General features: G+C 29.7%; 2 protein-coding genes and 1 long non-coding RNA gene across 4 annotated transcripts in view; 2 read left to right on the top strand and 1 right to left on the bottom strand.

Moving 5' to 3' along the window:
* Positions 1-8330, bottom strand: part of LOC125876510 (uncharacterized) — a 17694-nt gene extending 9364 nt beyond the window's left edge. The window contains exon 1 of the long non-coding RNA XR_007447501.1: positions 8202-8330. This is a non-coding gene — a long non-coding RNA (uncharacterized LOC125876510). The remainder of the gene's footprint in view (positions 1-8201) is intronic.
* LOC125876497 (probable inactive purple acid phosphatase 27) overlaps positions 1-9631 on the top strand; it is a 12245-nt gene extending 2614 nt beyond the window's left edge. The window contains exons 1-12 of one of the 2 annotated variants that reach the window (XM_049557688.1): positions 2210-2543; positions 3991-4082; positions 6283-6358; positions 6611-6733; positions 7152-7244; positions 7466-7595; positions 7726-7807; positions 7902-8034; positions 8124-8329; positions 8410-8535; positions 8642-8951; positions 9046-9631. In XM_049557688.1, the coding sequence (XP_049413645.1) occupies positions 2310-2543; positions 3991-4082; positions 6283-6358; positions 6611-6733; positions 7152-7244; positions 7466-7595; positions 7726-7807; positions 7902-8034; positions 8124-8329; positions 8410-8535; positions 8642-8951; positions 9046-9351 (1911 nt within the window). In that variant the 5' untranslated portion in view covers positions 2210-2309 and the 3' untranslated portion in view covers positions 9352-9631. Of the gene's footprint in view, positions 1-2209; positions 2544-3990; positions 4083-6282; positions 6359-6610; positions 6734-7151; positions 7245-7465; positions 7596-7725; positions 7808-7901; positions 8035-8123; positions 8330-8409; positions 8536-8641; positions 8952-9045 lie in introns of those variants that run through there. The other variant, XM_049557689.1, reaches the window with a different exon arrangement.
* On the top strand, positions 8505-9351 carry LOC125877607 (probable inactive purple acid phosphatase 27). The gene is made up of 3 exons (XM_049558849.1): positions 8505-8539; positions 8642-8951; positions 9046-9351. Exons 1-3 carry the CDS (start codon positions 8505-8507, stop codon positions 9349-9351), a joined length of 651 nt encoding a protein of 216 aa, XP_049414806.1.
* Positions 9632-14606: the final 4975 nt, after the last annotated feature.

Here is a 14606-nt window from a genome sequence, read left to right as displayed (position 1 = left end):
GGGGGGGGCAAGGGTAGTGGGTGGGGGTAAAAAATAAACAATTGAAATTAGAAATATCTTTTAAAAATAATTTTTAATATTTTTTTGGGAGGGGGTGGGGGTAGGGGTAGGGTGAGGGTGGGTAAAAAAATTGAATCTAAAAACAAGTTTTAAATAATTATTTTTTTGGGGGGTTGGTTTGGGGCTGGTTTGAGGGTACGGACAAAATAAATTGATTTTTTCAACAAAAAAATAATTGTAGTTTGAAGTTGGAAGAGAGTTTTGGAAAATGTTTTCCTTAAGTTTTGAAAGGAAGTCATTTTCCTTAAATTTGAGGAAAATGAGTTGATTTGGAAAACATTTAACCCAATCAAACATGAGAAAATTGAATTTAAACACACCCTTAATCATTCATTATCTGAGGCTTATTGGCATGACTAATCTAGATTCGTATGAAATCTCTCATTATGTTTCCTTGATTGTCTTATTAAGTGGATGTAAACTACTAGTTGTTGATTTCAAAATAAAGAAAAGGGGCATATTGATTATTGAGGCAACTAATGGATATCTAATTTTGTTCAAAAATAACATTCGTATCATTTAAGTTTTATGTCTTTTTTACGAGAGATCTTCATTTTAACCCATAACAGATCTAAAAAGGTCATATTCTTCAATGTTATTTGTAAATAGCCATAAGAAATCATTATATGGGTGCCTGTTTTAGATGGATATATCAAGGTCACTTGTGTTTATTTTATACCAACAAATTCAAAACTTACAAACCTTTTTGTGTACTTTGTATACAAAATAAGTGAATTGTAATTAAGAAAATTAAAATAAATAATATATACTCGCACTATAAGGAAAGTGTGAATTACATGGGGAATTTCCTGGGGATTAGTATGAAAATTTGCAGAAAAATAAGTTTCATGAGGATTTTCATACCAATCTCCAGGAAAATCCCAATGTAATTCACATTTTTTTTTAAGTGTCGTGCACAACACATGATACACTATCTTGGCCAAATTAAAAAATATATTAAAATAACACCATGACAGGCACTTACCAGAAACATGTGAATTGCCACAAACTAGTCCATTCTTTGTATTTTTCACCATAAAAAAAAAACAACTTTAATTTTCGTACAGATAAGTTTATAATATAATATATCAACTCGAATATAAAAATAATGAGGTACAATTATGCAATACTCAATATTAAACTAACGTATATACAAAAAATTCTTGAATGTGCGCTGGACAAGTGGGGCTGCTTATAGCTAGAGCCGCCATTAAGATAATATCTAATTCATATTTTTATTTAGCTACAATTTTTTTTTGAAGTATTTCATATTTTAATGAGGAGAAGAGATGCATCGGCCTGGTATAGGAGTGTCAAATAAGCGGGTTAAGCTGGAATTATGCAGGCTAATATGGATTGAACTAAAATTGGGATTGGATCATGACCCATCCAAATTTACTATATGCTAAATTGAGCTAAAAATCAAGTTGGATCATGACACGCTTAATCTAAACAATATTGACATACCAGTGTAATTCATGAAAAGAAAAAATACCAAATTTGCGGAAAAAAATTCCAAAAAATAAGAGACATGAAACCTGACTTGGGACTCGAGACCTAGCTAGGACCTTATCCAAGAGACCTGACCCTAATCCAAACATCGAGACAGAAGACCTGACCCCAACTCAGAATCTGATGGCCCAAGCCTTGAGTCCTACCGAGAACCAACCCCGAGCTCGAGCCGAGGCCTGAACTTGATCCTGATCTAAGACCTAAGACAGACTCGAGGCCTAACCCCAACTCGAGATTCAATCACGACCCAGGATTCGAGACTCGAGGCCCTACCCCAATTCGGAACTAGGACTCCGATCTAGGATCCAAGATTTGATCCCGACCCCAACCCTGATTTGGGATCCAAGATTCAACCCTAACGTGAAATTCAATAAAACTTGACATGGGACTCGGGACTCGAGACCTTACCCTTTACCACGACCCTATTTGGGACCTCGAGACGTGATGCCAACCCTAATTTGGGACCCAAGAACCAATCTCAATCTTAAATTTTTTATTAAATATGTATAAATTATTAATTTCAAACCTAATAACTTAAAAGACTAGAATCTCAAACCTACAAACATCAAATCTTGACTTGGACCTATAACATACATAAAAAAATATATTTATAGTACAAAAATTCTTCAACCATTCTCTCTCTACCTCTCTTTCTTTCTTGTATATGTCTATAAAATCTCAACATTCCACACACAAAATCCTGTCTCACCCTCAAACAAAGAAAGATAAGAAAAATAATGAGGAACCAATTGTATTTGTTATTTTTAGGTATTTTTGTGTTGATCACTTTGAATAAAAGTGTTCATGTTTCAGCTCAAAAATACATTAGTTTGGGAAAACAAAAACATAGACATGATGATATGCAACAAATGGAACAACCATTATCTGGAATTCAAATCCACAAGACTGTTCTTGCACTAACTAAATCTGCCTCCATTCATGTTGTAGGACCTATGCTTCTTGGCTCTAAGGTAATATTTTGATCTTGTTTCTCTTGTTGCACTATCAAATTAAGTCAGAAATTTCGTTAATGATATTCAAAGTTTGATATATACTTGGTTAGTGTTTGATCATTAATTTTAAAAGTATTTTTTGAAAATTTGTTGTCTACACTCAATTCACCCAACCAGTCCAAAAGAAAAATAGTAGTACAAAAAACTAGTGTAGAAAGTTGACTAGGATAATAGATATATAGTTTATTTAGTTAAACTTCTAAAATCAGCTTATTTTTTTTTTAAAAAAAGTAATTAAAAAAAAAAAAAATTAAAAAATAATAAAAAAAAAAAATAAAAAAAAAAATAAAAATATATATATATATATATTATTATTATTATTATTATTATTATTATTTTTAAATTGCTTTTGAGTAAAAATATTTTTGATAAAAAATCGTTTGTGTTCGATCAATAATTTTTTTTAAAAAACCCTTTTAAACAGTAATTAATATTCGACTAAGCGTTTTAAAACTACTTCTAAATGTATCTTTTTCAAAAACACATTTTTTTTTAAGAAATATACTTTTTAACTTGTGAAAAATAACTTCCTTTACTACTCTTTTTTTTTTTTCCAAAAGTTTAGCCTAACACTACACTTTTTAAAAATAAACATTTTTTTTCAATAAAAAAAGAGCACTTTTAATCCTCTAAAATCTTGGTCAAACATATCTTAGGACAAATCTTGTCTACTTGACCTTGGAATCAGCCTTTTATTTCTCAAAAATTTATCACCTTCAATTTTTTCTAACATCTTTTTTTTAAAAGAATTATAATAAATCACTTTAGTATTATATTATTAACTTTTAAATCTATAATAGTAAATGTTTTGCTAAAAATGTACACTACGTGTTACTACTATAGTTTAAACTTAGTAAGACAATTTTTTCAAACTGCACAAGTTTTTTTTTCTCAATAACGACATTAGATGTCCGACAAATATTACTGGACAAAGTAATCTACTACTTATTATTTTATGTAATATGTTTTTTTTAATTTTCCCAAAAAAAAAAATTTATGCTATTTTCTTATACGAGGAATAAAAAGGACAAATAAGAGGTGAAGAGATCGAGAAAGGAAAGAAAGAAAATTATTCTCTCCCTTAGTTTATTTAAATATGGTCCTTCCAAGAAAAAATAACTAAAATTTGTACGCTTTATTTTCTTTTCTGCTCATCAACCAAACAAGATGAAATAAGTAGATAAAATTTATATGTATTGAAATTTATATTAAATTAATAAATACATAACATATTTTTGAAAATTCGATTTCAAATTCATCGATTTATTAATCTACAAATTTGTAATTATGCAACTCAACCTTTTTCTGTGAACTCTTTCAATTGTTGAATGCGCAAAACAACCTTTTCTTTTCATTTTTTTTTATTGGAATTATAATATGTAAATTTTGGATGATGATATTATAGGGTGAAGATTTTGAATGGGTTACAATAAACCTAAAGAATGCAAATCCTACAAATGATGATTGGGTTGGAGTTTTTTCTCCTGCAAAGTTCAAGTAAATCTTTATACCTTCTAAAAACTCTATTATATTATTATTATTATTATTTTTAAAAGAAGGAATTATTTGAGTTTTTTATTTTTGAAATGTACTCAAAATAGAACTTAAAAATATAAGGCAATGTGGAAATTTTTTTTGTATACAACTCATTATATTGAAAAAATAAATTTAATTCATATCTCGCCTGATGTGTAATCGTTATTAAATTTTAATATGTATTTGAGATTTAATTAAATTTTGATGTGATTATTAATATCGACGGGAAATAACAAAAAAAAAACTTAGGATGGTGAGTTGTAAAACATTATTGTTAGAATTTTTTAAGGTCCCTAGGTCCACCATAATTTGATTTTCTAGGCCATACCTACCAAATATTTTTATTTTTTTAATAAGAAGATGGAAAAAGATAGGTGAGCTTCGATATGATTGATGACTTATTAAGAATTTTAAATTATTATCATTATGTTAATTGATTCTATTTTATGTGACCATCTAACTTTTTGCTATATTATTCCTTGGATATACTGAGTCTTACTACACCTGTTTAATATGAATTCTTATTATTTTTTTAATTTCTACTTTTTTTTTTACTTTGAGTTCTAAAATATATTTAATAAAGACTATTTTTGTTATTAATATTCGAATTCAGAGACATCGAATATAAATGAATACTTTCCATGATAATTTAGATTGTCATTTTCAAAGTTGAAGTAGAAGTATAGTAAATTTATTTTTAGCTGCACATTTAGGTGTAGTTAAAAGGTGTAATAGATGTTTGATTATATATTTGATTGAAACTTAGGGAATTTTTTTTTAAAAAATAATATTTAAAAATTGATAAAATTATACTTGGACATGAACGAATTTATAAATGGTCACATAAATATTTTTATTCACCAAAATTACATCACTATTTCAATGAGTGACAATCTTTTACTCTATATTTTAACCCTTTTTTAATTTTTTAATTTAATAAATACAAACCAACTAAAATAAGACTGACCCTTAATAATAATTATTTTTTAAGATTACAAACATCTTAATTATAGCACATAAATAAAATAAATACTTAAAAAATATTATATTTTAAGATAAATAATTAAACACTCCTCCTAAGGAGTACAAGTGTTTTGAGACATTGAATAATTGAAGTAGGAGCTCACTAGGCCACTTTTGTTAAAAAATAATAATTTATTTAGACTTTTTTGTTTAATCTATTTTGTTGGTTGAATTATGCTAAGCATATTGTGTTAATCATTGATGTCTAAACAGTACTTTTCCACCAACCCATATTCATATTTATACTTTTCACGTGACGTCATTATTTTATTTATTATAATACTTTAGAACAGAGTAATCATTTTGGGTAATCATAATTAAGCTAAGGTGTAATCAAACAACCTTCAATAAAATTACACAACCAAGTACCTTAATTAATACTATCAGACATTAAAGACGATATATATATATAGTGTAATAATTATAATTAAAGACAATATATATAGTGTAATAATAATGGTTTGTTTATTTGTATTTTCCTTCGTCTTATATTAGTTATTCATTTACATATCTTTTATTAAAAAATCATAAATAAAAAGAATAATTCTACTAATTTACTCCTTAAAGAAACTTTTTGAAACATTACCAACTTACTTACACTTTCAAAGAGAATAAATTGTAAAGGTAAAATGAAAAAAAATAAATTAACCCTATCTTGATTTTGTAAAGTGACAAATAATTTAGAAAAAACTATTTTTAGTAATCTGGATAACTAAATATGAGACGTAATTATTATGTAAATAAGTTTTAATGCGTAATAGAAAGAATTTGAAAAGTCATTTGGTAATTACAACATTTTTTTGCCTCCCTCTTGAAAATGATTAGAGAAGGAAACTTTAACATATTAAAGTTATCGTAATATAATCAAGAAGTCACGAATTTGAGTTGTTGAAACAATATTTTGTAGGAATACAAATAAATTTATGCACATTAGATCCTTATGGTTTAACCTTTTTCAAATTATGTTACGAAAATTTAGTACATCGAGCTATCCTGTTTTTTTCCTTGAGAATAACTAGAGTGTATTTATTTGCCCCCCCTAAATACATTCAATTTCACGTAGTAAAGGTGAAAACATCTAATTACACCTAATTTTCTTTTTGTTAATCTAATTAACAAGTAAATGTTTTAATTGCAGTGAATCCATTTGTCCCCCAGTTACCATAGATGAACAACAATTTGGAGCTCCATTTTTGTGTACTGCCCCCTTAAAGGTATCTCTAAATTCATTTCATATATATATATTTTTTCCGTTCGTTTCAATTTATATGACAATATTTGTTGAATTTAAGTAGTGTTGAAACATGTACTTATAAACTATTTCTTGTCTATTTGGACAAAATTGACAACTTCCCAAATTTGGCAATAATTAAACTTAAAATTTTCAATTTTCCCTCTAATTACAAGGATTCTTGGATTTATGTAGGTATATTTGATTTTAAAATTTTTTTTTTTTGGTGTTACAGTTCAAATATGCAAATTACCAAAATGCCAATTACACAAAGACTGGGAGGACTTCATTGAAATTCCGTCTAATTAATCAGCGTGGGGATTTTTCCTTTGCCTTCTTCTCTGGCGGTGTGTCAAACGTAAGTTAGTTGGTAGTTCTCGTTAGTAGTATTATCATTATTCTTGTGTTTTTTTGTGCTCTAGCTATCGCATTATTTGTTGTCATTACTGTTCGTTTCTCTATATGTTGTGTACTGCTCTTCATTTTATATCATTTCGTTGTTGTTACTGCTCTCATTTCTATATTACCTTTCTCAAACTACTTGGAAAGACTTGTATCTCTACAAGGTGGGAGTAAGGTCTGGGGACACTCTACCCTTCCCAAACTGCACTTTTCGTATTACATGAAAAGCATGTTGTTGTTGTTGTACATGTGTCTGATTCTCAAAAAGTGTACTATTTTTTGAGGATTCGACTTGAACCCCTTTGCATTTTCAAAGAAGTCTTGAGTAACATAGGGCTAATGATATGGACTAACAAAATTCATGTTTGTTACAGCCTAAGTTGATAGGCGTCTCAAATTTCGTTGCATTTGCCAATCCCAAAGCGCCTCTTTATCCGCGCCTTGCTCTTGGCAAGTCATGGGATATTGTAAGTTTTTCTCTTGCTATAGTTCTTTTTTCACATAAAAGACACATTTTTGTGCTTTATTATCCATGTAATATGAGGTTCGATATCAATATTGATGTAGTAGTGTGTCGAGTTGATTGATTCCTTAAATTGGAGAACATGTTAAATTGATTCGTTATTTTAAATCCCCTTGTTAGAATTCCTGCCCATCATTGTATGTATGTTGGCTCTTTTTCTCTTAGATGACGGTTACTTGGACGAGTGGTTACAATATAGACGAGGCTGTTCCATTCGTCGAATGGGGTTGGAAGGGGCAAGACCAAAAGCGTTCCCCAGCAGGGACACTGACATTTCATCGGAACAGTATGTGTGGTATGATGACATCTATTAAACAACGACTGATTTTTTTTTCCTCTGCTTTTCTTATACGTTTATTCTGATTAAAGATGGGATAAAGTATGAGAGGTAAAATTGTTGAATAATGTTATGAGCGCGTCTGTAGGAACGCCTGCAAGAACTGTGGGATGGCGCGATCCTGGATTCATACATACAAGTTTCCTTAAAGATTTGTGGCCAAACATGGTGTAAGTTTTTCTGTGGCTCGTTTCTTTAGGAGCGAGTTACTTCATTGTTGACATGTCACACCCCATTTTGAGCTCTTATTTTGTGAAATTTCAGGTACACATACAAGTTAGGTCACATGTTAAACAATGGTTCAATTGTTTGGAGCAAGCAATATTCGTTTAAGTCTGCTCCATTTCCGGGGCAAGAGTCATTGCAACGTATTGTGATATTTGGAGATATGGGGAAGGTAATCTACTAACAATATCATATCTATCATGTATCTGTCTTTCTAAACGTTTACGAATGTGGTTTTCCCATATATATTTGTTGCTTCAGCAAGAGCGCGATGGTTCAAATGAATATGCTAATTATCAGCCTGGATCACTTATGACAACTGATACCCTTATTAAGGACCTTGATAACATTGACGCGGTTTTCCTTATTGGAGATCTCCCTTATGCAAACGGATATATCTCACAATGGGATCAATTTACTGCGCAAGTAGAACCAATAACATCGAGAGTACCTTTCATGATTGCAAGGTCTGTTCATCAATGTAATTGTGGATAGTCTACTTTTAAATATTTGAAATCTCATTTCGCGAAGAAATTTTGTTCTGCAGTGGTAATCATGAAAGAACTTGGGAGAACAGTGGATCATTATACACCGGTATAGATTCGGGTGGAGAATGTGGTGTACCAGCTGAAACATTATACTATGTCCCTGCAGAGAACAGAGCTAAGTTTTGGTATGTGATTCATGTCAAACACACATATTTTTTTTATTGCTAGTGCTGATAATATATAAGAGTTGCTGCCTTCATTTGAACTTGTGTTGTGCATATTGGTTGACAGGTATGCAGCTGACTATGGCATGTTCCACTTCTGTATTGGAGACACTGAGCATGATTGGAGAGAGGGATCTGAACAGTACAAGTTCATCGAGCAATGCTTCGCGTCAGCCAATAGACATAAACAACCTTGGTTGATTTTCGCTACTCATCGTGTTCTTGGTTACTCATCTAATGACTGGTATGCTAAGGAAGGATCATTTGAAGAGCCCATGGGAAGGGAGCACTTGCAAAAGCTCTGGCAAAAGTATAAGGTTGATATGGCATTCTACGGGCACGTTCATAACTATGAAAGAGTTTGCCCTATTTACCAGGTAGACATTATATTTCTAAAGTGTTTAGTTATTTCACTTATATATGTATTGAGAACCATTCATTTTATTGCTTGTCAAATTGTTGTATGGACAGAATCAATGTGTGAACAAGGAGACATCACACTACTCTGGCGTAGTGAACGGAACGATTCATGTTGTTGTTGGTGGAGGAGGAAGCAATTTGAATAGATTCACCACCATTAACACCACATGGAGTGTGTTCAAAGATTATGACTATGGGTTTGTCAAACTCACAGCATTTGACCAATCTAACCTTCTCTTTGAGTACAAGAAGAGCAAAGATGGTAAAGTGTATGATTCTTTCACAATCTCAAGAGACTATAAGGATGTCTTGGCATGTGTCCATGATGGTTGTGAACCAACTACTTTGGCTAGTTAAGCTCAATATGTCATGAAGTGGATGTACTCGTTTAACCAACCGGTACCTGAAGCCTGCTAGCACGACTGATCTAGATTCGCGCTGTGTGAATCCATTAAGTTTGTTCCTGAACTAGTAGTATTTAGATCTTGTCTCTTGTGCTCTCTTAGTATGCTTCTTTTGGCTTTCATATTGTCTCCTTGTAAGTGGATGTAAACTACCAATTTTTCTTAATTTTGGCATAAAGAAGAGGGCCATATTGTGGGAACTAGTTATGGATTTATCTTTGTCCAAAAGTGAAGAAAATTTTGCAAATTACTCTATATGTCTTATTGCTCTACCTGAGTCGATGGTCTATATTAGAAAAAAAAAACTCTTTGCCTTTACGAGTAGATGTAAGAAATATGAAATTTTCTATTATTCCTTGTGACATTATTAGTACTATAACCTTTACCACACCCAATCACGAGACAAAAACATAACCTAATTATAGAAATATTCACTATGAATAAGTGAATCACCTTACATAACATTTAATTTCTGTATTTTAACAATCATGAAACATGATTTTTTTTTCTTGCCTTTTGAATACTAGAGACAAGTAAAAGGAAATGGGGTTGAATTGGGTCATGTGGAGGGTTTCTTTTTTATAGGTATATAATAATTGTACTTTCTGGTCTAATTGGATGCATTTTTCCTTTTTTGTGATGTAACAACTTAGGTACATGAGAAAAGTTTTGAGTTCTTATCACACATTAATTTTGTGAGTGAAATATATAGAAAATGTTATAAATGGTTCTTGAATTATGACAGTAGATCTAAAATAATTCTTTAATTATAGATTTAACGAATGTAAACTTGCACCATTAATCTAATTGTGTCAAATCATATCAATCACAAGAACACATCACTTTTGTTGCGCTTAAATTAGCTAGACTCTCTGTAGCTCTTCTAACCTGTGAATATAATGAATTAATTAAGTGGAAATATTTACACAATTTTAATATAATAAAAGTAACTACTTTGGCTAATTAAACTCAGCTAGTCATGAATATGTCCGCACTTTGTTCGGTCATAAAAACATTAGTTGAATTTACAATTAACTCTAATCCATTTAATCTAAAATGAAAGTAAATGTATTAACAATCATAAGCGTGAAGATAAGATTTAAAAGATTATCGATCGAAACTAATAACAATAATTTGTAGATGAAATTGTGGAAACACCTTAAGATTTTTATTGCTCCTATTACAACCCTAGATACGATCAAATTGATTAGAAATTATAGTAACAAATATTTTAGAAGAATGCATTTATTACGATTGAACTATTTTAAAATACTTTCACTTTCTTTTTCTTTTTCTTTTTCTTTTTATGGGAAGCACCAACCGTAAATAGTTCTTTTGGTAAATCCTTCCTAATATAGTCATAGCCTCAAATGTACCTTTAACGTAAAAAAAAAACAAACTATTTTCAATAATAAATTCGTTTTAATTACATTATTAAAACATACCCCATTGAAGAATAGTAATAAGATATTAAAAAGTTAGTATAACTCAAATTATATATTCTTAGCACATATTAAAATATTATTACTTAGTTGATTTATAGAAAGTAAAAAAAAAAGGGTATTGAATGCGTCTATAAAATCTTTGGACTATTTAACAAATATATTAAATTATTAGCAAATAATAATAATAATAATAATAATAATAATTATAATAATAATAATAATAATAATATAACACTAAAGAAAAATACTCATCTCTTTCCATTTAAAATTATACTCTTTTCAAACATATGATGGAATTCTCAATTGCTCAAAGCCTTTCATTTGTAACAATTTGAGAATCTTATAAACTTAAGGGAAAATGATCTGATATATTCCTCAACTTTGTCATTTAGAGCTGATATATCCCTAGTTATAAAAGTGGTTCATATATACCCCTACTTATATACAAATGGTTCACATATACCCTTTTCCTCTAATGGATGAAAAAAATTAATTTTAGTTTAATTTTTTATTTTTTTAAAAAATTAAATATAATCCCATATGAGTATATTTAATCCTCCTCAAACATATTTTTTTTTTGACTTTTTTTTTTGTTTCAATGACTAATTTAGATTTATTATTTTGATGGTCAAATTTATTTATGTTTCACTAATATTCTTGTAAAACTTATTATATATGACCAAGTTTTTTTCTTCAAATACAAAAATTAAATTACAATATATACAAAAAAAATAGTTTTAAATAATAATATAGCCACAACAAAATAGTTTTAAATTTTTTTTATTTACACTAAGGAATGAAAGAAAAAAATAAAATAAGAATAAGAAACTCAAATAATTATAATAAAAGAAGTCAAAAAATAATTTATGTATGAAAAGATTAAAATATACCTTGAACTTTATTAGAAAAATCTTATATATTCCTAAATAATTTTAAAGAAAATTAAAAGTCAAAAATATAAATTTAAAACTAATTTTTTCACTTCCGTTAAATGAAGGGTATATGTGAGCTCATTTTGTAACGGTAGGGGTATATGTGAGTCATTTGTATAATGGTAAGGGTATATATGAGTCATTTTCATAACGATGGGCATATCAGTTCCAAATGGCAAAGTTGAGGGGTATACACAAAAAAATAAATTTTTTTATTACAAATAAGAAGGGAAAAAAATCATAACTACAAAATTCGGAAAGGGGGTGTCCAAAAAAATATTAAAATTGACTGTAAAATGTAAATTTTCGATTATAACTACAAAAATAAAGAAAGCAAATATTCTAAAAATCTTTAAGTTTGACTATAGGAACTTGATAAAATAAACCTCTTACCATTTCAAAATATGTAGACGACTCCTCATTAGCTTTCTAAAAGCAAAGTTGACCACTTTTATAAACCAAATAATATGAAAGTATGAGAAAAGAGTGAATATTTAGAACAATATCATACAATGATTATAAAATATTTTTAAAGTTCAATTTTGTATTTTTGAGAAAATTCACATTATCATTGCTTTTCCCCAAAAGAGAAAATAATGAATAACAAAAATACAAAAGGAATGATATGTAGATAAACTTGATCAACATATAACTAAAAAGATAGTAAAGAACAATGGTTATTTTCTAGCACTCATAAAAAGAAAAATGAACTCGATAAAAAAGTTTTTTGTCAAAAATAAAAAGGGTGAAGTAACTATTATAACATAAACGGTTACTGGTTATATTACAAAAGTGACTATTGAAATTTTGAGAATTTCATATAAACTTTAAATGAGAAACACATAAAATATATATTTGCTTACCATGAGAATTATTTGTGAGAGTGACGAAAGTATTGAAGGATAAATCTGCAACCAAAAAAATAATATTAGAAGAAATTATAGCATTAATATTTACTCAAGTCTTTTTTAAAAATGTAGTGAAAAATGGATGATTATGAAAAATGTATATCCAAAATTTCATATAAACTTTAAATCAGAAACACATAAAATATATTTATTTGCTTACCATGAGATTTATTTGTGAGAGTGATAAAAGTATTGAAGGATAAAGCTGCAACAAAAAAAAATATTAGCAGAAATTATAGCATTAATATTCACTCAAGTCTTGTTGAAAAATATAATGAACAATGGATGATTATGAAAAATGTATATGCAATTGTGCTCAAATTTATATGGATACTCTTCCATACTTGGAATATCAAAAGACATGAGAAGAGAAAGAAACATTAATGTTACGAATAGAAACGGGCAAACCCAATAATAATTAATCATAATTGTCAATTTTAACTCATTTATAATGGCAGTTTCATCTATTATTCAATACTCATTTATGTACTTATTTTTTAAGGAAAAATTTAGAAATAATTCAAAAAAAAGGAGAAAATAGATAATTGCAAATGCTAGCCATTGGAGGGTGTCACATTAGCAATTCTAGATTCAGCTTTATATAGATATATAGATGTGTCTAGTCGTTTTTCTTAGGATTCATTTGGTGTAACAAACCGTAAAATGGATGTAGTGATTTTCTCAACTCAACAACAAACAATAGAGAGAACAAACTAACAAGCTTTGATTCAAATGAAAATGAGCAATTACACTATGAAAAAGACGAACAATAACAGTAGCTATAAAGAGATGGGATGAGGGAACTAAGAGAGAATTAGGGATGAGAAGCATAGTCTTGCCTAAGCATAATCATAATTCACATAACCCTTTTGTTTTAACTCGAAGACCTATTTAACCAATTGATAGTTGGGCCTGGATCCCAAATAAAACTCTCCAACATTTTGATCAGCCCAATAATCTTAAATGGACCAGTCTCATTCACCACTTCCAGCCCAAAGGCCCTTATGTAGTTAGTTTGGTTCACAACAATACTCCGCCCTAAATCGAGAACCTTGTCCTCAAGGTTCTGCAGTAGCATAGACTGTTGTTTCAGCTGGTTAGTGCAATGCTTGAGCCTAGAGTTGCACCAAAGAAGAGGATAAATATGGGCCGCTTCAAAAAGATTCAATTTGCAGGGGAGAATCAAATACTTGAGCACTTCGGAAGAGCGACAAAGTTGCTTTCCCAAAAGATTACCAAGCTGCAATCTCATGGAGTGTTGTTGATGAGGTTGGAGTCTAACCAAAAACCAGTTGCCAACTTCCAAAATTTCAGCACAATAAGAAACAAGTGAACCACCTTTAAACGGAATAAATTCCACCCACATTGTTGCACACCTCAAAAGCACTAAGAAGTTGTGTTGATGTTGAAATGCTTTTGGTAATCTAGTTAAGATTAGAAAAACATAGCATAGCAGTTCACAAATATCATGTTCTCCATCTTCCACTTGACATAATTGCAGAGCAACAAAGCAACTAAATATGATCAGATAGCAGCCAACTAATGCCAATTATGACCAAAATGACTGTGTAGTTTCAATAAGAATTATGGAGAGATATGGCTTCTTAATGAATTTCCCTGTCCTTATCCAAAAATTCAACAAAAAGTTACTGAGTTTTGCTTGTAATAACTGAACTGATATCACCCTCCTTTTAGGTCCTTTTTCATCTGAAATATCCCAATGACTGAATTGCAACGTCGAACAGTAATATGGTGATGTGTATGTATAAATCACAGTCATTTGAGTTCTCGATGACACCACCTGGTAGCTAGAGAGTGAATGATAGAAAGGTAAAACATATTCCTTGTTCAACATGCCAAACACGAGTGACGTGAGAAACTTCGGATGCCTTGGATCTGAAACATCTTTTGCCAGTGGTGGTA

The sequence above is a fragment of the Solanum stenotomum genome, chromosome 9 (genome assembly GCF_019186545.1).
Source record: "Solanum stenotomum isolate F172 chromosome 9, ASM1918654v1, whole genome shotgun sequence".
NCBI lineage: Eukaryota > Viridiplantae > Streptophyta > Magnoliopsida > Solanales > Solanaceae > Solanum > Solanum stenotomum.
The sequence above is the reverse complement of the archived record's forward strand: the minus strand, read 5'-3'. Positions and strand labels throughout refer to the sequence as shown.

Bases quoted from the DNA above. Each gene is read 5' to 3' on its own strand.
- LOC125877607 (XM_049558849.1), top strand. From the start codon at position 8,505: ATGTCCCTGCAGAGAACAGAGCTAAGTTTTGGTAT. The intron at 8,540-8,641 runs GTGATTCATGTC...ATTGGTTGACAG, and splicing joins ACAGAGCTAAGTTTTGGTAT to GTATGCAGCTGACTATGGCA. The intron at 8,952-9,045 runs GTAGACATTATA...TTGTATGGACAG, and splicing joins GAGTTTGCCCTATTTACCAG to AATCAATGTGTGAACAAGGA.